Source organism: Nematostella vectensis, chromosome 15 (assembly GCF_932526225.1).
Source record: "Nematostella vectensis chromosome 15, jaNemVect1.1, whole genome shotgun sequence".
In the NCBI taxonomy this organism is placed as follows: Eukaryota; Metazoa; Cnidaria; class Anthozoa; order Actiniaria; family Edwardsiidae; genus Nematostella; species Nematostella vectensis.
In genome coordinates, this window is record NC_064048.1 from 8,155,096 (window position 1) to 8,178,303 (window position 23,208).

The following is a 23,208-nucleotide window of genomic DNA, read 5'->3' on the forward strand; positions in this document are numbered from 1 at the left end:
GCGCGTTATTTGTCTCCCAACCTTGGCAAAAACGGTAACAAAGGTGTAGCTAATTAGGGCTCTTCAAGAAAAGCCATAGCTCTCTTACTTTTATATTTCGGTACTTCATAGTGGCCGTGGTGGTCTACCTATAGACATTCGTGTTACTTGAATAACTTTTGTGCCCTTGTTTCGTTTTCTGTAGGACTTTATTGCTTTCTTAACATGCTAACTGCAGTGATCTACAATCAGTTCAGAGGATACTTAATGGTGAGCGTCTAAATTGTAAGGGAGTTAATTTTCGCGTTTTTCGTGCTTGATTCGGTTGTTCTGTACCCTGTAAGTGTTTACATTTGACATTAGCGAGGCTGGTATCTGACTATAACAAAATTTACAAAACGACCAATACTTATTGGTAATGGCCGATACTAGCTACTGTATCCTGCTATAGGAAGGATTTATGTTGATCACTCTTATGTAGCCTGCTAGACGGCCCTCCGGAGATTTGAGATTCCTGTGGCGAGAGAAAGGGAAAGGAGAGCCGGCTAACTCTTTTGTGGTTAAAGAAGTAGCAGGTGCAAGCCTGAAAAAAAAAAAAAAACGCAGGTTTGGGTCCAGAGTAGTAATGCATTGACCAAATGATCATCTTTAGCTCTGGTTATAGGTCACTGGATCCATCTAGAAACTTTTTCTACCCAAATCTCCCACATGGAAGAGATGATGGTTGATAACCACAAACAGCATGAAAACCACACATCGGTGAAGCCAGTTATGCGGAAGAGGGAAATTGAAGAACACAATAATTATGAGTACCACTTGCGCCCAAATTGAATGGATAACATATTTCTCTTTGTAGACGTCTCTGCAGTCAAGTTTATTCCGCAGGAGACTCGCCGTGCGAGCTGCATTTGAAGTACTTAACCGTCTGTCAGAATCGAAAGAAAACGTCAGCGCGTGAGTGCATTATGCTAAGAAAGGATTTTATCATTGCTAGTGCAAGTATTGCTATCATTATTTTCTTGGGGTCCTCATAGATATCGTTGTTATCGCCATTCACTGCCGCTATCTTCGTATGATCATGTTCATCATCGTAATCTTAAAAAATAAACATAATAATAATAATAATAATAATAATAACAATAATAATAATAATAATAATAATAATAATAATAATAATAATAATAATAATAATAATAATAATAATAATAATAATAATAATAATAATAAGAAGAAGAAGAAGAAGAAGAAGAAGAAGAAGAAGAATAAGAATAAGAATAAGAATAATAATACTAATAATACTAATAATACTAATAATACTAATAATAATAGTAATAATAATAATAATAATAATAATAATAATAATAATAATAATAATAATAATAATAATAATAATAATAATAATAATAATAATAATAATAATAATAATAATAATAATAATAATAATAATAAAAATAAAAATAATAATAATAATAATAATAATAATAATAATAATAATAATAATAATAATAATAATAATAATAATAATAATAATAATAATAATAATAATAATAATAATGAATAATAAAATAATGACGATTTTTTTTGTCAACCACGCCCTCCCCCCCCCCGCCTTGGCAAAAAGCTAGATATGCCCCTGATTAAGGGTTAGGGGTCATGGGGTCTTGCGTACAAACTAACCCTCACAAGGTCATTGTATCCTCGGATAGCTCGTTGTTATTGTAAGACTTTTTCCTCAACCTTTATTGTTAACAGGGACAGTGTAAGCAGCAACAGCCTCTACAGGGTGTTGGAAAAAGTTCACGTGAAACGCCGCAACCAACAGCTACTTAGAGAGGTAAGGCCATGATGGAGAGTCGACACTGAGCCGAACCACTATCGAGTGCTTCCGAATAGCTATCGAGTAATACACACAATTTCTAAGAGGTAAGGCCGTAATCGAGGGTCGACACTGAACCGAACCGAACCGCTTTCGAGGGGTCAGTACGCAGCTCTTACAAGCTGCAATTTGATTGGGCAAATGAACAATATCCGCACCTTGATACAAAGAACGAGAAGAATAGAGATAAAAGAACTCCTTTGTAGAACAAAGATAATAGGAGACAAAGCAGCTGCGTACTTCTATCGAGTCCTACCGAATAACTTTATGACGTGGTGGGTGAACACCCAGCAAAACCACTATTGATATCTACTGTGTAACTATCGAGTAATACATACCATTTCTGAGAGGTAACGCCATAACGTCATGGAGAGACAGCACTGCAATCTGCATATTGCATTCTTTTTGGCTGACCTACAAGTAGCGACCAAGGCCAGATTTGAAAGCACAAAATGGCAAATAACCATAGCATACATGTTTTTTTTTATTCTTATTAATTTACTAGTGTAATTTGACTAAATTAATTATTTCTCTAAAAAAATTTTTCGACTTTATTATTATAAGTCAATAGCCCGCTCGGCCATCAACAGTCAACTCAATCATCTCCCTTACCCCTTAATCTTTCTAGAACGGTGTGATTTTAAAATATCCACATAAACTTACAGAAAATTGTGTAATTTTAAATGCTTGTGTTTGTCAGCTTATCCTGGAACGTTGTCAACGTACTGTATGCAGATGCAAAAGCAGAAGAAATTGGACGTTTGTTCATTTTCTTCTTGTGATGCTTCTCCTGCCTTCAGCGCTTCATATTTGCTTCATTTCCATTTTCATTTCCATTTTTTTCCAAATCGACAGAAATAGTCATTCGTCATTAGTAACCAGTTAACACAGGTCCCTATTTATTACAGGGGCTGGATGACTTACCAAGTGGTCACGTGACGGTGGAGGAGTTCCAGAGCTGGTTTGAGGCAATCGAGAAGCCGCGCAGGCGCAACAGACCCGCTATGAGTTACGTCACGAATCCGTTGCTGAGGAAACTACAGGTGGTTGTCGCCCACCATTGGTTTGATTACTTTGGGGATTTCATCTCTGCTGTCAATGTCGTCTTCGTTTCGGTGAGTACCAATAATTAAGTGACTATAGTAAATCAATCATGACTAGTGTCTGCTATACTGCCAACTTCTATATTGCTTTTCGTTATTCAAACTAACTAATGTACATTTTCTGGTTGTTGTTTCCATTGTTAATGATTTGTTTTCACAGATTGAGCTTGACCTCGAGTACGACCTTTCTCTGAAATCAAGCCACTCGGCACTTGCAGTAAGTCTCCCTTAAAGAGTCTCGCTCAGCCGCAATTTTGTCATCCTAGCAAAATACCAAGTGCGAGAGTCGGATGATTTGATAAAGCCTCTCTAAATTTGTAAATAACGCATACAAATGTTGTTTTAGTAATTTTGAATGTCCTTCAAATAATTTTGCTCCCAATTTTTGTTAAAACACTCGCATTGCAGTGATTGGAAGCCAAATTTTAGGCCAATAAATAAAATAGAAGTGGTCTAAGGCTTTTGACTGAAGGAAGGCAAAATGTATTTTGTTGTTTGACATGTATATGTTGTGCTCGCAGATTACTCGAAATCGCAGTAAAAAATGTCTGCACACAGCCCGTTGCAAAATTGCAAGCAAAGGCTAAACTTTCCTGACTTGTGAACAGAGATGTGACATGGAATTGAGAAGGTTTACCCTCGCGCTGGGGTTACCTCAGGGGGTGATTTTCTCCTTATAAGTAGGCACTTAACAAATTGCTTTTCCCTCCTCAGGCTGCAAACCTGTTTTTCGTCATATACTACTGTGCAGAGCAGGTACGTAAGCTGAGTTCCCCAAAAGTTTGTATGTGCATATATTAAAAACGAGAATACTCGTCTTTGGCACTGGGTAACACGATAACGGGAACGAGTCATCTCAGGGTTAAAGGTCCAACGGGGAGTTAAAAGAAGTTTGTATGTTCCCAGCAGCTGTTTTACAATATAAAGTTAAAGTGGGGTGCAAAATACCGTCTGGTGAAATGACCTCCTTAAGCAAAAGAAGATTATATAAAAAAAATGATTGGCTGGAACATCAAATATGGACCGGTAGTGCAGAAGCTTGTTCCAAGATGTCTAAAGGCTGATTTAGAGTGCACAATTTAGCCGCATGATGCCTGCGACATCTCTACAACTCGAGCGGGTGGTACAGGAGCTTTGTTGAAAGGCAGATTTAGAGAGCACAATTTAGTCGCATGATGCCTGCGACATCTCTACAGCTCGAGCGGGTAGTACAGAAGCTTTGTTGAAAGGCTGATTTAGAGAGCGCAATTTAGTCGCATGAGAAATGCCTGCGGCGCGTCTACAACCCGAGTGGGAGGTAGAGGAGCTTTGTTCCAATATGTTGTAATGGTGATTTGGAGAGCGCAATTTAGTCGCATGAGAAATGCCTGCAGAACCTCAACAACTCTGAGTGGGTGGTAAAGGAGCTTTGTTCCAAGATGTTGTAAGGGTGATTTAGAGAGCGCAATTTAGTCGCACGCGAAATGCCTGCGGAACCTCAACAATTCGAGTCATAGAGTGTGGTCATGAGCTCTCTTGGACTCCTTCCTCCCATATTCATATGGTTGGCCCAGTGTGTTAGCGTTTCAGGATATGGGGATACTCACATCTGCCGGGTTCGATTCCCGGTCTAGGCATGGATAGTTTCTTTCTGTTTCTCGGCCCTGAATTTGACTAGTTAAACGTATGTGAGCTTACTAGAAGCTTGTGTTCCTCAGTTCCAAGATGGGTCATTCTTAATAAATACGAAATAGGAATTTTAAATGTGAAGCGCCTCTGAGCTTCAGGAAATGGCGCTATATAAATCAAGCTCGCGTTTTTAGTTACACCCATGTACCGCCTTGGGGTTGTCTTTTTGATTGAAGCCTTATCTTTTTCTTCTGCAGAGTATTAAGCTGTGGGCGCTGGGCTGGCAGAGATATGTGTCATTCAAGGGTAATCTCTACTGTGGAGGGGTGACTGTACTACTGGTCGTCATCGAGATTATACACCTTTCTTTGTTTGGGTCACCATTCAATTATGCCGCAAAAATGCCGTACGTACAATCAACCCTCTTATTAGCTGACTTAACTAATTACCGTTTAGGTTTTCATCCAGTACTTTTAAAAGATGCCTAAAAAACAAATAATTACCTTGCTGAGTAGACTACTAGTTTTATATTACAGTATATTCATTATTCTAGCTCAATAACACGGCTACTCGGGTATTTTCCATGATGAGGTATAACAAGTACTTTCTTAGAATTCTGAGCGCCAGAGATGCTTAGTTCCTGGCAGTTTTTATTTTTTATTTTTTTTTTCAACGTGTTAGTTTAATACACACTGAACGAAAAATATAGCATATTGTTTTTGTATCTGACGAAAAAAAAAATAAAAAAAGCGCTCGACATTTAAACTACAATCCGCAACAAAATAAAGTTGGACACTTTGCATAGTAACACATCCCTCCTGTTCCCCCATTTAACATTGGTAGAAGCATTTTTTTCAGCATTAAATGCAAGTTGCAGAAGATCATGTATGTTCCTCTGGAGGGCAGAGGGAAAATGACACAATTCTTTATTCCTAGATTAAAGCTGATTAGTATACAGTCGTTTGACAAAACGTTGTCGTCAACCCCGCATGTAAGCATGGGTAAAAACCACTGTAGTGCCTAGCTGCATATATTAGCCACCGTATAACTTCAGGCTTAGACGCGGTGGTACCCATCTTTACATGTAGACTTGTAACGAAGCCTGTTGACCGAAGCCGGTTGACAATAGTCTGTCAATATAAAACAAACAAAAAAACCCACCAATATCTCAACTTTCCGACTCTCTTTAGGACAACTACAGATGCGGACTACATCTTCTCCCTACCCAACATGGTGCGCATCATCAACATGCTTATCATCTTCAGGCTGCTCAGAGTAGTGCCTAACATATCGGTAAGCTCCTGAAAATCCAAGCCTTTCCAGGGGGGCGGGCGAATGGTCCCAAATATGGGGGTGGGGAGAAAGTGATTTGGAAGAGGGTTTAACTCGTCTTTTTTTTCCCAGCAATGGATTGATACCTGTAACACTTGTAACACTATTTAGGTACATGTAAAAACCGCACATTCATGGTAAAAAAAAATCGTCTTACATCAAGCAATCGATTTATACCTGTAACACTTGTAACATTATTTAGGTATATGTAAAAACCGCACATTCGTGGTAAAAAAATCGTCTTACATCAAGCAATCGATTTATACATGTAACACTTGTAACACTATTTAGGTATATGTAAAAACCGCACATTCATGCTAAAAAAAAAGCTGCTCAGAAGCGCCACCCTTACCCCTCCCCGTCCGAAGCCCCTGCTTTCTCACAAGAACAGTACAGAAGTAAGAGATATCAGGTGGTAGTAAGGGGAGATAACCCTGGTCCATCCCCCATCACTTTGGGTTAACCCCCATCACCTAATCCCAAAAGCAGTCTATTCTTCTTTTAAGAGAAATGTTCCTTCCCCTTTTCATGTTGGCACCAACCACCGTTACCACTACCCCATTAACTACCCACTCATCTTCCCGGCTGTAGGAAAGCCCCTAGATATCACTAGCCCTACCCCTACTCAGCTATCTTTTTAGGGTAGCTATCACTAGCCCTACCCTCATCCAGCTATCCTTTTAAGGCAGCTATCACTAGCCTTACCCCCATCCAGCTATCCTTTAAAGGCAGCTATCAGTAGACTTACCCCCATCCAGCTATCCTTTAAAGGCAGCTATCACTAGCCTTACCCCCATCCAGCTATCCTTTTAAGGCAGCTATCACTAGCCCTACCCCCATTCAGCTATCCTTTTAGGGTAGCTATCACTAGCCTTACCCCCATCCAGCTATCCTTTTAAGGCAGCTATCACTAGCCCTACCCCCATCCAGCTATCCTTTTAGGGTAGCTATCACTATCCCTACCCCCATCCAGCTATCCTTTTTGGGCAGCTATCACTAGCCTTACCCCCATCCAGCTATCCTTTTAAGGCAGCTATCACTAGCTTTACCCCCATCCAGCTATCCTTTTAAGGCAGCTATCACTAGCCTTACCCCCATCCAGCTATCCTTTTAAGGCAGCTATCACTAGCCCTACCCCCATCCAGCTATCCTTTTAAGGCAGCTATCACTAGCCTTACCCCCATCCAGCTATCCTTTTAGGGTAGCTATCACTAGCCTTATCCCCATCCAGCTATCCTTTGAGGGTAGCTATCACTAGCCTTACCCCCATCCAGCTATCCTTTTAAGGCAGCTATCTCTAGCCCTACCCCCATTCAGCTATCCTTTTAGGGTAGCTATCACTAGCCTTACCCCCATCCATCTATCCTTTTAAGGCAGCTAACACTAGCCCTACCCCCATCTAGCTATCCTTTTAAGGCAGCTATCACTAGCCTTACCCCCATCCAGCTATCCTTTTAGGGTAGCTATCACTAGCCTTACCCCCATCCAGCTATCCTTTGAGGGTAGCTATCACTAGCCCTACCCCTACTCCAGCTATTCTTTTAGGGTAGCTATCACTAGCCTTACCCCCTCCAACTATCCTTTTAAGGCAGCTATCACCTGCCCTACCCCTACTCCAGCTATAACTAACCCCACTCCCCTTCCTCTTATCGGCTGTAGAAGGGCTGTTGTGTAATATTGCCAACAGCCACACCCGCCACAATTGTAAATAAATCTGCTTTGATACCTAGTCCTTTATGGGAGATTGTGGCTCTGACTTAAAAGTCTATAAGCGGTTTCTCCTTTCTATAAGAGACTATAGGTTCATTAAAGATTCTAGCCGTATGAGGCTGAGATCCGTGATAAGTTGCCAGTTTTTTATAAGAATCTTCAAAAGATTCTGTTTAGCCGGGTGGAACCTCATGACAAAATGTTTAGATTCGTTTATTAGATGCCATGTTTGCCTCAAAACGCATTTTGCCTGTCCGTGAATTCAACACTCGCCGTTATGTATGTTGTGAAATCGCGTAACCGTATCTAGAATAAGTTGCAGATTTCGGCTTAGAGGGTGGCAAGTGAGGAATTTGTTCTCAACGGACCTAGGCCATCTCCCTAGACACAAACCCTTCTTATAACTAAAAGGGTGGCAAGAGGAGAGAATGCGTGTACTGAAAAGTTTCAGTAAGCTATGGACATCAAAGATCTTTAAATCAATGAATCTTTTGCCCTTTTATAGACTTCTGATGAAGTAAATAAAGTGCGTAGTGTCTTTGAGATTACACTTTTGCTTGAGCGTTATATGCCGCAGAAATGGATCTACGGAGGACGATATACGCTAGACGTGGTTTATGAGGTGACAAAAACCTTAGGTGACATATTATATGTCTTTGTGGTGGAATTTGTCGTTCTTTAATGTTTCACGTCTATGGGAGCGTTGCTCGACCTGACATAAGCGCTTTCTTTGTGCATGTAAAGTTTCTTAGAGTTATTTAGGACATATCTGCAGTACAGCTCACTCCTGTTTTAATAGATTTCATAAAATCAAACAGGAAGATTTGAGGCTGCCGAGAATCGCCACTGTAACTCGTAGAATTCAAAGTGCACTTAGGCTAAATCTGGCTTTTTCTGAGAGAGGGCTCGCTCATCTCGTCTAAGGTGCCTTCCGAAGTCATCGTTTGATGAAAAATCGGCGGGCGGTTATAGCGTTTACAAGACCGGTTTCGGACTCTTAATGAAGAGACCTTCGTCAGTTGTTTTTCGCTAGGTTGCTAATGAGGACTTCGTAAAGTATGCTCGATTAGCGCATTCGTGGTAAAAAAATCGTCTTACATCAAGCAATCGATTTATACATGTAACACTTGTAACACTATTTAGGTATATGTAAAAACCGCACATTCATGGTAAAAAAAAAGCGGCTCAGAAGCGCCACCCTTACCCCTCCCCGTCCGAAGCCCCTGCTTTCTCACAAGAACAGTACAGAAGTAAGAGATATCAGGTGGTAGTAAGGGGAGATAACCCTGGTCCATCCCCCATCACTTTGGGTTAACCCCCATCACCTAATCCCAAAAGCAGTCTATTCTTCTTTTAAGAGAAATGTTCCTTCCCCTTTTCATGTTGGCACCAACCACCGTTACCACTACCCCATTAACTACCCACTCATCTTCCCGGCTGTAGGAAAGCCCCTAGATATCACTAGCCCTACCCCTACTCAGCTATCTTTTTAGGGTAGCTATCACTAGCCCTACCCTCATCCAGCTATCCTTTTAAGGCAGCTATCACTAGCCTTACCCCCATCCAGCTATCCTTTAAAGGCAGCTATCAGTAGACTTACCCCCATCCAGCTATCCTTTAAAGGCAGCTATCACTAGCCTTACCCCCATCCAGCTATCCTTTTAAGGCAGCTATCACTAGCCCTACCCCCATTCAGCTATCCTTTTAGGGTAGCTATCACTAGCCTTACCCCCATCCAGCTATCCTTTTAAGGCAGCTATCACTAGCCCTACCCCCATCCAGCTATCCTTTTAGGGTAGCTATCACTATCCCTACCCCCATCCAGCTATCCTTTTTGGGTAGCTATCACTAGCCTTACCCCCATCCAGCTATCCTTTTAAGGCAGCTATCACTAGCTTTACCCCCATCCAGCTATCCTTTTAAGGCAGCTATCACTAGCCTTACCCCCATCCAGCTATCCTTTTAAGGCAGCTATCACTAGCCTTATCCCCATCCAGCTATCCTTTGAGGGTAGCTATCACTAGCCTTACCCCCATCCAGCTATCCTTTTAAGGCAGCTATCACTAGCCCTACCCCCATTCAGCTATCCTTTTAGGGTAGCTATCACTAGCCTTACCCCCATCCATCTATCCTTTTAAGGCAGCTAACACTAGCCCTACCCCCATCTAGCTATCCTTTTAAGGCAGCTATCACTAGCCTTACCCCCATCCAGCTATCCTTTGAGGGTAGCTATCACTAGCCTTACCCCCATCCAGCTATCCTTTGAGGGTAGCTATCACTAGCCCTACCCCTACTCCAGCTATTCTTTTAGGGTAGCTATCACTAGCCTTACCCCCTCCAACTATCCTTTTAAGGCAGCTATCACCTGCCCTACCCCTACTCCAGCTATAACTAACCCCACTCCCCTTCCTCTTATCGGCTGTAGAAGGGCTCTCGCCCCCATCTATTTGTAGTAAAGCCTGCAACCCCCACCCGCCCGCCCATAACAGCCCCCGGTCCTTTTGAGGTGGCACTCACTACCCCTTCTCCACCCCCCTCAGCTGTACATATAATATATTGTACAAATATATACATATAATACAAATAATAACAGTTGTTATTATTTCATCGTGTTGCAGGCGTTGTCCCTTGTTGCCGAGACTTTGTTGAACCTGGTTCGCAATCTCATACCTTTCATTGGCATCATAGCTGTGAGTAGTCATGGAGATTCTGACCTTGATTGTTATACTTCTCATACCTTTTAACGGTTCGATAGCTGTAAGTACTTATGGCGATTTTGACAGTTAAAAGGGCAGTGTTATGGTAAGAGCTTTGCAATAGCTATCCGGCCCGTACACAATATATTTTATTCAAATTCTAATAATGACTTATCAGCCTTTGGTACATGTGGAGACTTAGTTTCAAAGGAAATGACCCCAAACTGTCAATAAACAATATTTTCCAATAGAATATTGCATATTTTTTTAACAAGGCATTGACAGCTTAAAGTTCAACTTTTTGTAGACAATTAAAAGCCTACAATAAACACTGACTCCAGACATGCGCACATGACGTACAATAAACACTGACTCCAGACATGCGCACATGACGTACAATAAACACTGACTCCAGACATGCGCACATGACGTACAATAAACACTGACTCCAGACATGTGCACATGACGTACAATAAACACTGACTCCAGACATGCGCAGTACCATTACGCTGCCCCTTGAAGGCGAAAGAACAAAGACGCGACACGAATAAGTGAACTGATAGAAACAAACAGGGAGAAAGCTCAGCTAGCTGGGTAGTTTATTCAAACCACACTCTATGTAAACGATAAATATTCCACTATTCATATACAGCTTTTTATACTATTATACTAGCGCGTCTTTTAACTCTTAAAGCCGCATTGTCACCAGTTTACTTCCAGAGGTCCGACAGAAACCTCAACCGTTAAAAGACAAAAAAATCTATTCGAATCCGAAATATTTAACAGGCCATCCGCTCTAAATTAGCAGTCACATCCTCAAAGAAACTTTCAAAAGACACACTGCTTTCTATATTTTGAAATATTTTTCGCGTTTTCCGTGAAAAATTATCGGATATTGTTACGTAATCGACCGGAAGTAAACTGGTGACAATGCGGCTTTAATAAGAGCTGCTCATAGTGCCCTCACAGTTTGGTATCCTCCACTTGACTGGTCGGCCTATCTGTACCGGAAATGCTTACCTCACTCCCGTAATCCAGACCCATATTCACTTGCTGACTAAGTGAACTGGAACCTGAAATGAATATTTCGTCTCCGGTTTTACATTTCGGGATGCTCAATCTCGGACAATCAAAATGGCGTTTTGACCTCCTACATTTGAAGTACAGTTAACACCTTTGTTCTCTGGAACAGAAGATGACGTTTTCGGTGTTGACACTGGTGATGATTTTGACTTGCCTAGCTGCAACCGGTGGCGACGTGTCTCTTGTGCTTGATGTATGCGTCCAGTAATCGCAGATTGTTGGGACGAGTTGGATCGACCATCTAGATCCGTACGTCGGCAAATTTTGAGCAAACCCTCTCTGAAATCCTTCATTTGGAATAAGTACACGATTGGGTTGATAAAAGAGTTGGCGAACCTTCCGCAGAAGGCGATTTTGTCCAGAATGGAATGATCCCCTTTGTCAGCTGTCCAGACGGCGTTGGGTACCCAGGCCAGGACAGACAGGGCCGTGACGAAAAATAGTGTCTTGGCCAGATCGCGCTCACGCCGCTGTTTGACTTCCTGGCGAGCGCTGCCAGCTTGTTTCGCCTGGTGCTTCACATAGTAAAACATCAGACCATACGAGACACAGATTACAAACAGTGATAGGAAGGTCAGAACGGTGGACGTGTAGAAGAAATAGAATCGTGAGATGGCATGGAAAGCCACAGCAATGATGGCCACGCCCCATGGGGCTGCCACGGCAACGTTATAGGCCTGTGTGGAGAGGGCGCGATGTTTGAATGGAGCAAGTATCGCGCACAGGCGCTCCAGAGAGATGAGAACAAGTCCTTGCAGCGAGGCTGTGGCACAGTCGATGTCCATTGTCTCTGCGGGCCTGAAAACGCTGCCAAACTCCGCGTGCTGATAGACCTGCAAGGTTATTCAGATAATACAATCAGCCTAAACTATTACCCGCTTGTAAGAACCAATCTAAGACTCCATTTGCATCACCCACTCCTTTGTAATTGTTTATAAACTCTTCTGTTTTTGTTTTTGGTATTTTTTTTTCCACCTTCAAACTGCAAAATGAGCGACAGCGGACATTCAAGAAGGAAATTATCCAGAAGAGACAGACATGGTTGGTTGGTGGGCCGTCTTTTTCCATATTCGAACGGCATTTTTTGTGAGCTTCTCTTGTGTTGTTATGTTCGGTTGCACGAATTTTGCTAAAAAACAAGCAGGTCTTGAAGTTGATAATTGGAGAAAAGAAGTACTCCGTGTCGGAGGTGACGAGATTGAAGAGGGAAATTTTGACGAAGAAGAAAAATATTGAAGGACATCACATCGGTGGCAAGCGCCACCGATAGTATTTACATCGGATAAACAAACAAATTAATAAATAATAAGGGATGCAAAGACCCAAAAGAGTTTCTTTTTAAGACACTACATGTTACTTTATTTGAAAATGCAATATTTGCATCAACTAAGGGAGCGGTCATTTATTACTAGGGGGGGGGGGGCAACATTTTTTGTCGCTGTCATTAAAGGGGGGTCACTTTTTTTTCGGCGCCGAATTTAAGTCTGGTTTTAATATAATACTGAGCAAGAGAGTCATTATTTAAATGTTAATTTTATTCAGTTTACAATATTTCCTACTATTGTATTTTTAGTTTCATATTGTTCACGTACCAATCTTGTCTATATATAAATGAATTTTGAGAATCTCTCTCATGGTTGACAGACAAAGCTAACCGTTCTAAACGAATACTTACAAATATTTTGCAAAACCTAGACTCAAATGTTTTTGTTAAAACTGTTGACGACGTAGTTGTTTTCTAGCGACACCGGTATTTATTGTTTATCTTTGTGTCACTCTTAAATTTGCGAAGTTAAAGATTCATGCATTTTTTTAGCCTCTGGTTAGGTGGTGTCACGATTTTCGGGCTTGGATTTGAGGGGGGGGGGGGGGAGTTACAATTTGTCTAGCCCACGGTTTTACAAACATACCGCAAAAGCTGCAAATAGGAGGAAAACAGCCCGAAAAGTCGGCCTTCAATTAAGCTTATACTTATTCAGATGTAAAAAAAAAGAATGGTCATCGGAGCACCGTTCATCGTTGATTTCGACTCTGAAAAACACGTGATATATATATAACGCGAGTGTTTTTTGTTTTGCCGCCTTTTTAAAATCGATCGATAAACTAATCGATATTTGCGCGAAAGCGAACGTTGATTTGTTTTCTTGTCATTTTTTTAAGCCACATATTAAACAACTTACTGGCCTTAACCGTTCGGTCATGCCGGGAAATATCAAACTTCGGATTGAGATATTTGCCGGCATGACCTCACTCTCGGTTAGTAAGTAGTTATTAATTTAAAAACAAAACGGACACTTTGACGTCCAACATCCAGCTGGTTAAACATAGAGAATATAATTATCGTAGGACGCATTGTCTCTTTTTCAGATTATGAAATATTCTGTGTTATAGTAACACAGTAACTTCTATTAGCTTTCTAAAATTCTAGCAATCCATTGTAAAATCCAAGTAAATTATTCTGATAAAAATGGTCCAACCTTATTAGTTGTGCTTGTCCTTGCCTTCTTTGATCTTGTGAAACCCACAGGCCCTGTTCGCTTAGCTTTACCTCTACCAAAACACAACTTCCAAGGGATCAAATAAGTATAAGTTGGGGCCCCGAATTCTATTTGTGCTTTCCCCAGTATTACCGCAAATGACAACAGCTAATCGTCTGCGGAAGCACAGTGTCATCAATCATTGATGATCGCCCAATCATCTAGTTGCCAATGTTACCCGTAAAGTGATGCTTTCTCTGTCCCGGAAAAAAAGGTGCTTCTAAATATTCTATGACTTAATGCGTGTGATCTGAAACCGCTACAATGAATGGATTAGTCCTATTGTTTCTAAGACAGAGCACAATTAGGTTTTGTGTAATTTTGATGTTATCCAAAAAATAAGATATACCGGGTTTACGAAGCTCGGATGCTTAAAGTTAATTTTCGGATAGCACCCTTGGGTTATATTTTCTTTTAAATTTAAGAATCAGATAATCAGTTCACTTGTTCTTTTTTTTCTGTATGTAGAACATCTGTTCAGATGACAAATTAGAAAGAATTGTATTTCTAGAAGAACATTAAACATTTTCCGCTCTAGTCTCCAGTTCATGAATCTAAAACGATCATTCCCTGGAATATGGAATAGGTAGTCTCTGGGATTGTAAATACCAGATCAAGATGTAATCATACTGCTGACCAAACAATTAATTATGACATTTATTGGATTCCTTTTTGAGGTTAATGACATAACTCTTCAGTCGTCATGTTGATAGAGTAGATACAAGTAGATACAGTACCAATAAGACCAATTCGTACGTGCTTGTATCCGCTTTCTTATTGGTTTGTTATTTGTCCTCGTCTTTATTATATTTAAAGTATGCTTCTTCTTTTACTCTTTTAGGCCATATACTATATATTTGCCATATTTGGGATGATGCTATTTGAAGGAGTGACGAACCCACTTAAGCGATGTGCACATACGAACGCGTAAGTTACCCCTGAGTGATGAGTAAGTTACCCCTGAGTGCTGTGCACATACGAACGCGTAAGTTACTCCTGAGTGATGTGCACATTCGAACGCGTAAGTTACCCCTGAGTGATGTGCACACACGAACGCGTAAGTTACCCCTGAGTGATGTGCACATACGAACGCGTAAGTTACCCCTGAGTGATGTGCACATACGAACGCGTTAGTTACCCCTGAGTGATGTGCACATTTAATTTATATTCCCGATAATGACGATGGCGATGATTATGATGATGATGATAATGAATAACAATCATGATATCGTAGTGCGTTGTTGCTGTATGAAATAGTGTTGTTGCAATTGCTGTTGCTACTTTTAATGATGTTCTCGTTGTTTTTATCATGTGGCTAATGGTGATGAATGTATAACTTGTGAATGCGATTGGTGATGACCCAGAATTTTTCTTTTTTTTTCCATTTTCAGAACCTCTGATCCCTGTACCGAACTGGACTTTGACAAATTTCAATATTTTGCAAACAATTTCGATGACTTTGCGGTAAGTCGAACGGGTCAGAAAGGTGGAGTGTTGAGGCCCACATGTATAATAACCTGCCACACTCGAAATTAGGTCGCTCTCATATGCAATAACGGTTATTTTTGTAATAACCTGACACAATTGAAATTAGGTCGCTCCACATATGCAGTAACGGCCATATCCGTAATAACCTGCAAAACTTGAAATTAGATCGCGTCACATATGCAATAACGGCCATATTTATAATATCCTGCCAAACGGGAAATAAGATCACCCCACATATGCAGTAACGGTCATACTTTTAATAACCTGCCACACTTGAAATAAGATCACCCCGCATATGCAGTAACGACCATCTAAGTTATAATGTGTTCATGCCACATTTATAAACATATCATGCCACATTTGTGATAACGGCCACGTTAGAAGTTAGTTCGTGCCACATTTGTAATAACGACCGTATTACAAATTTTGCACGACCTTATTACAAATGTGGCCGTTATTATAATGTGGCACGACCTACTTACCAATGTTTAATACAATGGTGGCCTTAACAGGAAGAACTGGAGATACCACTGTATACCGTTATAATGATCTCAGTTCCCTAAGTGTCCAAAGGCTTGTCAAATGATTACTTTGAACTTGACCCGCAAAACCAAATTCGCACTTTTGGAGCACATCCCCCCCCTCCCCACCCCCAACCTTCCACCCCGGCCCTCCAAAAAAAAAAAGAACTCAAAACGTCAAATTTGGCACAAATGTACCAAGGTGAAAACTCTCGAAATACGCTAACATAGGTAAAATCTTGCGTTGTTAAAAAAATACATGGAATGTGTCTATATGGTTGCTCCCTGCATGGATCAATAATGCTTTTTCTTTAAGGGGCTATATGTTATGTGTTTATTATACACTTGATATTTTTTTTTAGGCTGCACTTGTAAATCTGTGGGATATTATGATTGTTAACAACTGGCACGTTTTCCTCAAAGCCTACGAGAAGCTAGTCAATCCGTAAGTATCTACGGAATAAAGTTTGGTTGATAACCAAAAATAATGACAACGTCGACGATAATTGTTATGATAATGGAGAGGATGATCTCGGTGATGATAATTATGATTATGATGATGTGAATATGATGATGGCGATGGTGGTAATGATGATAGTAATGGGGATGATGTCGGTTGATAATTATAATGATGTGATGATGATGACGGTGATGATGATGCGATGATGATGGCGCTAATGGTAATGATGGGGTTGATGTCGGTGATGATGATGATGATGGCGATGGCGATAATGATGGTGATGAGTCGGTGATGATGACAGTGACTATGATTACGATAGTCGCGATCCTTGAAGTTTATCGTATGCCGTATGCAAAGTAAGAAAGCGAGTCGGCTGTTGATATTTTATTGTCTTTTCAAAACAACGAAATGTCAATGGCGACCACAACTTTACTATGACGGCTTTGCGCTTGACAACTTTACTATGACGGCTTTGCGCTTGCTATTTAACTCGCGCAACAATAGTAATGATAATTATAATGATGCGATGACGACGATGGCGATGATGGTGATAAAGATGGGGATGATGTCGGTTGATAATTATAATGATGTGATGATGATGATGATGATGATGATGATGTGATGATAATGGCGATGATGATGATATCGGTGCTGATGGCAGTGATGATGGCAGTAATGATGATTATAACAATGTGAAGTTGATGATGACGATAAAGGTGATAATGAAGGGGTTGCTGTCGATGTTGTTGATGATGATTATGATGATCATGATGATGATTATCATGATGATGATCATGATGATGATTATCATGATCATATCGCATATCATTACAGATGGGCGCAGCTCTATTTCCTGGCCTGGTACCTGGTTTCCGTCATTATGATCATCAACCTATTCGTCGCGCTCATCCTCGAGGCGTTTGTCAGCCAGTGGGAGCAGCAACAAGCGCGTCTTCACAAGCACACACTCCCGGGATCTTTACAGGTAAGACACATTTTATCAATCATGTTTAGTTTGAACATGCTGTATTGAGTACGACGCTATTAAATATTAAACTTAGGAGGTCTAAAAAGGTACGCGCTAGCAACAGGACATCTAGTATTCTGGATCCCTTTAGCTCAAAATATTTATTTATTGTTTCTTTTTTTGCTGCGCTCGCACTTTCTTTATGTCTTGTGGATGGATTTTCTGGTCCGAATGTCACGGACTTTCGTTCCCTAAAAACGCCTCATACTCAAGCTATATATTTGCATGTTGTTTTGACTCTGTATGGAGATAATGACACCACAGTAGCAATGGCTTTGTTGATATGACGTTTCTTTAAAACAGTCTTTTGACACTTGCTTTTACCATTTACTGTATTTCAACCGATTTTACTCAGGTTAGTAGCTTTAAGACTTTTGAAAGCAAGCAAACAGTTCAATGTGTTTTCAAACTGCTGTAGACAGTTTCAAGCGAAAGCGCTTTCGTACTTTCGTACCACAAGGCCCCATTACCTGCGACACGGCTTATTACTTTTTCTATATTTCAGTCCGAGTCTCAGGATCTTCGATTCCACCAGCTGTTTCGTTCAAGTCTGGTCGAGCCCCACGAAGCGGAGCTGATAGCCGAGCTAAACAGTCATGAATATCTTCGCTTTCACCCGTCATACGGCACGTTATGACAATAGATCTACGCATGCGCGGATGGTATGCTATCTTCGACATCCCACATGATTACGACTTGTCGATAACGGTAGCAACGGGGTGACATGACGCACACCTTGGGTTTCTTTGGGTTTTCTTTAGGACAAGGGACTAGAAATGGAATATTCGATGATAATAAACCTCAAATGTTTTATCTGACCGTTTTTGTTAAGTCACCATTTTGTACATCAACCAGCAAGGGTATTGTGTTTCTTGTGTCTAATGGTGGACCACATAAAAAAGACAGACATTTGTTATTAGATGTTTACTTTTTAATTATTGCATGATCGTGATCTTTCTGACAGATGCGATCTTTGCGACATGCTACATTTGGACTGAATAAATTTTGATTTGAATGCCGATATCTTCACAGGGGTGTTTCTAAAATAGTTTCTAGAAAACAAAATGATCGTAAGGTTACCTTTCTGACAGATGCGATCTTTGCGACATTATGCTACATTTGGGCTGAATAAATTTTGATTTGAATGCCCATATCTTCACAAGGGTGTTTTTAAAATAGTTTCTAGAAAACAAAATTATCTTAAGGTTATCTTTCTGACAGATACGATCTTTGCGACATTATGCTACATTTGTACTAAAAAAAAATGATTTCAATGCCGATATCTTCACAAGGGTTTTTTAAAATAATTTCTAGAAGACAGCGTGAAAATAAGGTCGTTATGACATATAATGCGACATTATGCGATCCTAATCTACTGAATGAATTTCTAGGAATCAAAGGGATCGCAAGGAGATCTTTATTGCCAAAAACGATATCCTCTGTTTGAAGCAATTTTCCAACAAACCTCCTGGTTTTTATGTTAAGTGTTGTACAGTATGTATACATTTTGATACAGAGAAGTTTTAAAATACAGTGTTTTAATTATTATATATTTTTTGTTATGAATTATAAAACAGAAGAAATGTAGAAAAGAATTCACAAACGTATCTAGAACAATTTTTTGTAATATTGAGGAAACGATAATAATTATAGTTTAGTTTGTTTTATGAAACAAATATTCTATAGAATAGACATCTTAAACAAGGACCCGCACCATTATAAAAGAGCTTAGCTCCGCCTCTTTTCGAATGAATAAAATTCAAACTTCAAGATGACAACACGCCGTAACATTTTACTGCATATTCCTGCTCTTTTGGTGGGTTATTCATTGTTTTAGCCAAGAGAAAATAAACCGAGCAAACGAGAAGATAAGCGCTTCAAAAGTTGTGTTTGGGTTTCGCTTCTCGTGGGCAAACAAGACACGCTTGACTGAACCCCGAAGCTCCCCACCGCGTAGCAATTTACTGACAACTGAGCCTTTCGTGGACCTGGTCCAGGCCCTTTTATAGTGCGGGTCCTTTTTTAAATAGATAGAAAAATAAACGAATGACTTTCTAATATACACTCGATGGCGTTCCACATGAAAGTAAACTGAACATTTCAATTTTTAAAATAAGCCACGTGATTTTACTTTTTAGTTATATCCCTATCTAAACTTTTTGTTTTTTGTCTGGAAATCTTTGAGGGTGGGGTCTAAATATATCTCGAACTATTGGTTTGCATTGCAATTTCCAGACAATTATCATCTCGCTGCAAGGAATCGCCAGGCCCTATTTTGGGTGTGTCAGAATACAAAATGGCGTCATAAATATGACTTAGTAGTCTAAACTATTATTTCAAGTTCTGAATAAATCTCAGATATCAGTCACTAATCATCTTGTGTCATCCAGATACATCAGAATCTACACTCTCAAGGTTTTGTAAAGAAAAAAAAAAGCAATAAAAACGTTGATATTAAATTATATTGGAAGTGTTGTTTTTTATCTTTGTAAAGAATTTAAATACACAAGAATTGAACATAATTTTAACAGTAAAAAAGTAGCGGGATGCTTGTATATATAACTTTGCAAACTGGTTAGATATGGATGAATGTAAAAAAGGCCATCTAATAAATTTTGTGGTATTTTTGCCAAAGTTTTAAAGAGAGCAAAATGTACCTACCCTTTCCAAAATATCAGTGAAATTGTTTTCGAAAATCATGATCAATTTTTTTTATAAAGAACCGGTTACTATGGTAACCTGGAGTGTCATCGACTTACCCAAATTACAATGTCCTCAGATGATTTTAAAGAAACTTAAAGACATATTCGACAAAAATTGTCATTGAGAAATCAAACACAGCGCGCGCTCGTTTGAATTGAAAAGTAAAATTCAAAAAACACAGCGCGCGCTCATTTGAAATGGCGTCATTTAGGTGCGCGTGCGCGTAAAACAACGAATTTGAAATATTTATCACTTCAAAACCTATCCTCAGTATTTTTCGATTTGATACAAGAAAAGGTTGTTGAGTGTGTTAACTTCAATGGTGTTGCGCTTCCGTTTACGCTTGCGCTTACGTTCTAGTTAGAACCAATCTTTATAGTGCGCGTTCGTGTTTTAGAAAAGTCACCAAGCTTCCAAGCTAGTTTGCTTTAGAAGATTTTAGCCATTTTCTTTCTTGTTGGATTGCCTTGAAAGCCCTCCGACTTCTCCCATCCGGTCTATATTAGGCGTGCAAATAACGTTAGCCCGAAATATTTTTTTCCTTGATTATCCTTGCGCAATTCAGAAAAGTCGCACTTCATGGTTTGTTTACTATTACTCCCCAATAGTAATTGCCGATATTTTTCGATACGATCTTATTTTAAGCGTCAAGTCATGTTTTTCCGCCATGGACTAAAATGCACTCAAACCAAAAATAACATTATTTGAGTTTTGTAGGGTTTTGTAGAGTTTTGTAGGGTTGCCCCGCCGACAAAATCAAATCCGACTGTAGCAGTGCTTTTTGACCTATTGTGATAATTATGAACATGATTATAAAATGATTAAAAAGCAAAAAGCATGTGACCCCCCCACCCCTTTAAATAGCCCTTGATGTATGGATTTTGCGTCGCTCGCATTGTAAAAAAAAACTATAGAAAATTCGTGTTTATATGCCTATTAAAGACTTATTAACCGAGCGCGAGGTCTGTACGGGAAGTCTGAGATTTCCCGTACAGACCGAGCTAACGAGGTTAATAAAGTTTTTATTATCCGGCTTTTTGCATAAAAAGGAGAGAAAGTGTGCGTTTAAAAAGTATTTTCCGGTTTACGGCGGAAGTGCTCTGAAACAGCGCGCGGATCTAGTTTAGGGCCGAGGAATTCCCCGCTGAGATTGAACTAAACATCACAAACGATGGATAAAAAACTGCTCGGTTTTATTGAAAAAACATTATCATCTTTTCTTGCCTCTAGAACGAGCATATACTTTTTTCAAATTACCTTACAATGTTTGGATTTTACAAAGCAAGCAAGAAACTTTTCACAAAGTAAGCAAGAAACTTCATAGCACAAAAGTCTCTCAAGAGTTCGGAAAACGTACGAATCGTGCTTTTTCGCACCTTTTTGACTAAAAAAGACAACATTCTTTAGGAAATGTCTTAGTCCTCGTCATTGCTCTCAATGATCATTCTGCGACGTTTCATTGGATTGTTCTGGTTATATATTACTGGAGCGTTAAAGATGTTGAAAGTGCATCCAGAGACATGGCGAATTCCTGAAAAAATCGCTGATACTTCGGCTTTTCTTGTTGCCATTGCAATTGTTGTTGCACCATGTTTTCATCTTCAGGTTAATAAAATTCGCTTTCAGAATGTTCTGAATCTGAATTCATTCTTCTAGCTTGAGGGACTGCCTTCTAGCTTTGGGGACTTTATAGTTTGTTTGTTGGGTTGCTTTTTTCAAATGAATCGCGTGATTTTTTTGTTTTCCAAAACAGAAAAATTTGCCGGTCCGTACGGATTCAGAGGGACCTCTAGGTCTGTACGGGAAATCTCGCCTGGGGTTTAGCCAATCAGAGCGTGCGTACAATCACAGCCGGATAATAAAAGCATTTACATGGCTTTCATAGACAAGGATAAGGCCATTTATACGTTACCAATGAGCAATGCAAAATAATGTGTATTGTAAATCCGTGTAATAAAGTCCAGAGGAATTCAGCCTATGGCTGCACTCAGGGGCCTCATTTGTCTTGTTTCATGTTTTATGTTATTGTCCTTTCTTTTTTCAGTAAGTATATATGTTATATTGTATAATATTATTAATATTGTATAATAATAATATTGTAATACTAATAATATTGTATAATATAATTGTATAATATTGAAAAACAATAAAAATGTTTTTAAAACAAAAAAAAAGGCTCATGAGTCCCTGCTACAATTCATAATAATATCAGTCGTTCCTTGTAGAAGTTGAGGGGACCGTACGCTATTTCACACCGTACACCTCCACCCTGAGGGTGATATGGATCATAAAGTCAATAGGAATAGACCTGATTAGCCTTGCGTTTGAATGACTCGCGAAATTGTTTTTTTTTTTATCTCATAACTGTTCACGTTCCCATCAAACACCTGTAAAAAGAAAGAAAAAGATCACCATGGCGATGGCAACTATATTAATAATTCGTTCTAGGGCGATAGAAAAAAGATCCTTAAAGCAGACTCCAAGTTCTGAAAAAAAAAACGATGCCTTTTTTATATACTTCGGATATATTTCAGACGACTATTTGGGTATTTTAATTGATTCGACATGAAGTAAATATATAGTAGAGACTCGGTAACTCAAACACTAAAGAGAAACCAAGATCAGTCCAGTTTTTCGGCGGTTCTTGTTATTGGAGTCTATTGAAATCTGTCGGTAGAGCTAACTCAAAAATAAATAGAATAATAAAAAATGAAGTTAGAAGTTTAACGGGGTAATAAAAAGGGAAGTTGGAGTCTAACTGAGTAGGATAGAATTAAACGGTTCGGTATAGCGTGTAGTTCGCTAGTTACCTGGGTTTGAGTTGTGAAAATGGATGAAAAGGGATGCAGAACTCTACTTCGAATAGAACGAATTTCTACTGTGGAAGACGCTGGGAGGGATGCTGGAGCCTAGGGCAAACGCCGTTCTATTCTAGGCCTAATTAATTTTCTGGTTTTAAGTGATGTGCTTTGGGTAATGCGATCTACCTTTTCAACACCATGCTCCTTGTAGCCACTCCAGGAATCATTTCCCAGAGAGAGAGATAGCTTGTATGCTGTAGTGTATGAATTTAAACATCCCTGTG

At 39.7% G+C, this 23,208-nt stretch overlaps 1 protein-coding gene across 2 annotated transcripts in view; it reads left to right on the plus strand.

Annotated features, from left to right (window-relative positions):
• LOC5506091 (two pore channel protein 2) overlaps positions 1 to 19,882 on the plus strand; it is a 35,556-nt gene extending 15,674 nt beyond the window's left edge. Inside the window, exons 13-27 of one of the 2 annotated variants that reach the window (XM_048722977.1) lie at positions 185 to 249; positions 836 to 933; positions 1,732 to 1,813; positions 2,764 to 2,970; positions 3,119 to 3,175; positions 3,673 to 3,714; positions 4,824 to 4,972; positions 5,757 to 5,859; positions 10,227 to 10,298; positions 14,766 to 14,851; positions 15,316 to 15,388; positions 16,296 to 16,378; positions 17,228 to 17,378; positions 17,926 to 18,082; positions 18,812 to 19,882. In XM_048722977.1, the coding sequence (XP_048578934.1) occupies positions 185 to 249; positions 836 to 933; positions 1,732 to 1,813; positions 2,764 to 2,970; positions 3,119 to 3,175; positions 3,673 to 3,714; positions 4,824 to 4,972; positions 5,757 to 5,859; positions 10,227 to 10,298; positions 14,766 to 14,851; positions 15,316 to 15,388; positions 16,296 to 16,378; positions 17,228 to 17,378; positions 17,926 to 18,057 (1,400 nt within the window). In that variant the 3' untranslated portion in view covers positions 18,058 to 18,082; positions 18,812 to 19,882. Of the gene's footprint in view, positions 1 to 184; positions 250 to 835; positions 934 to 1,731; positions 1,814 to 2,763; positions 2,971 to 3,118; positions 3,176 to 3,672; positions 3,715 to 4,823; positions 4,973 to 5,756; positions 5,860 to 10,226; positions 10,299 to 14,765; positions 14,852 to 15,315; positions 15,389 to 16,295; positions 16,379 to 17,227; positions 17,379 to 17,925 lie in introns of both variants that reach the window. The other variant, XM_048722976.1, reaches the window with a different exon arrangement.
• Positions 19,883 to 23,208: the final 3,326 nt, after the last annotated feature.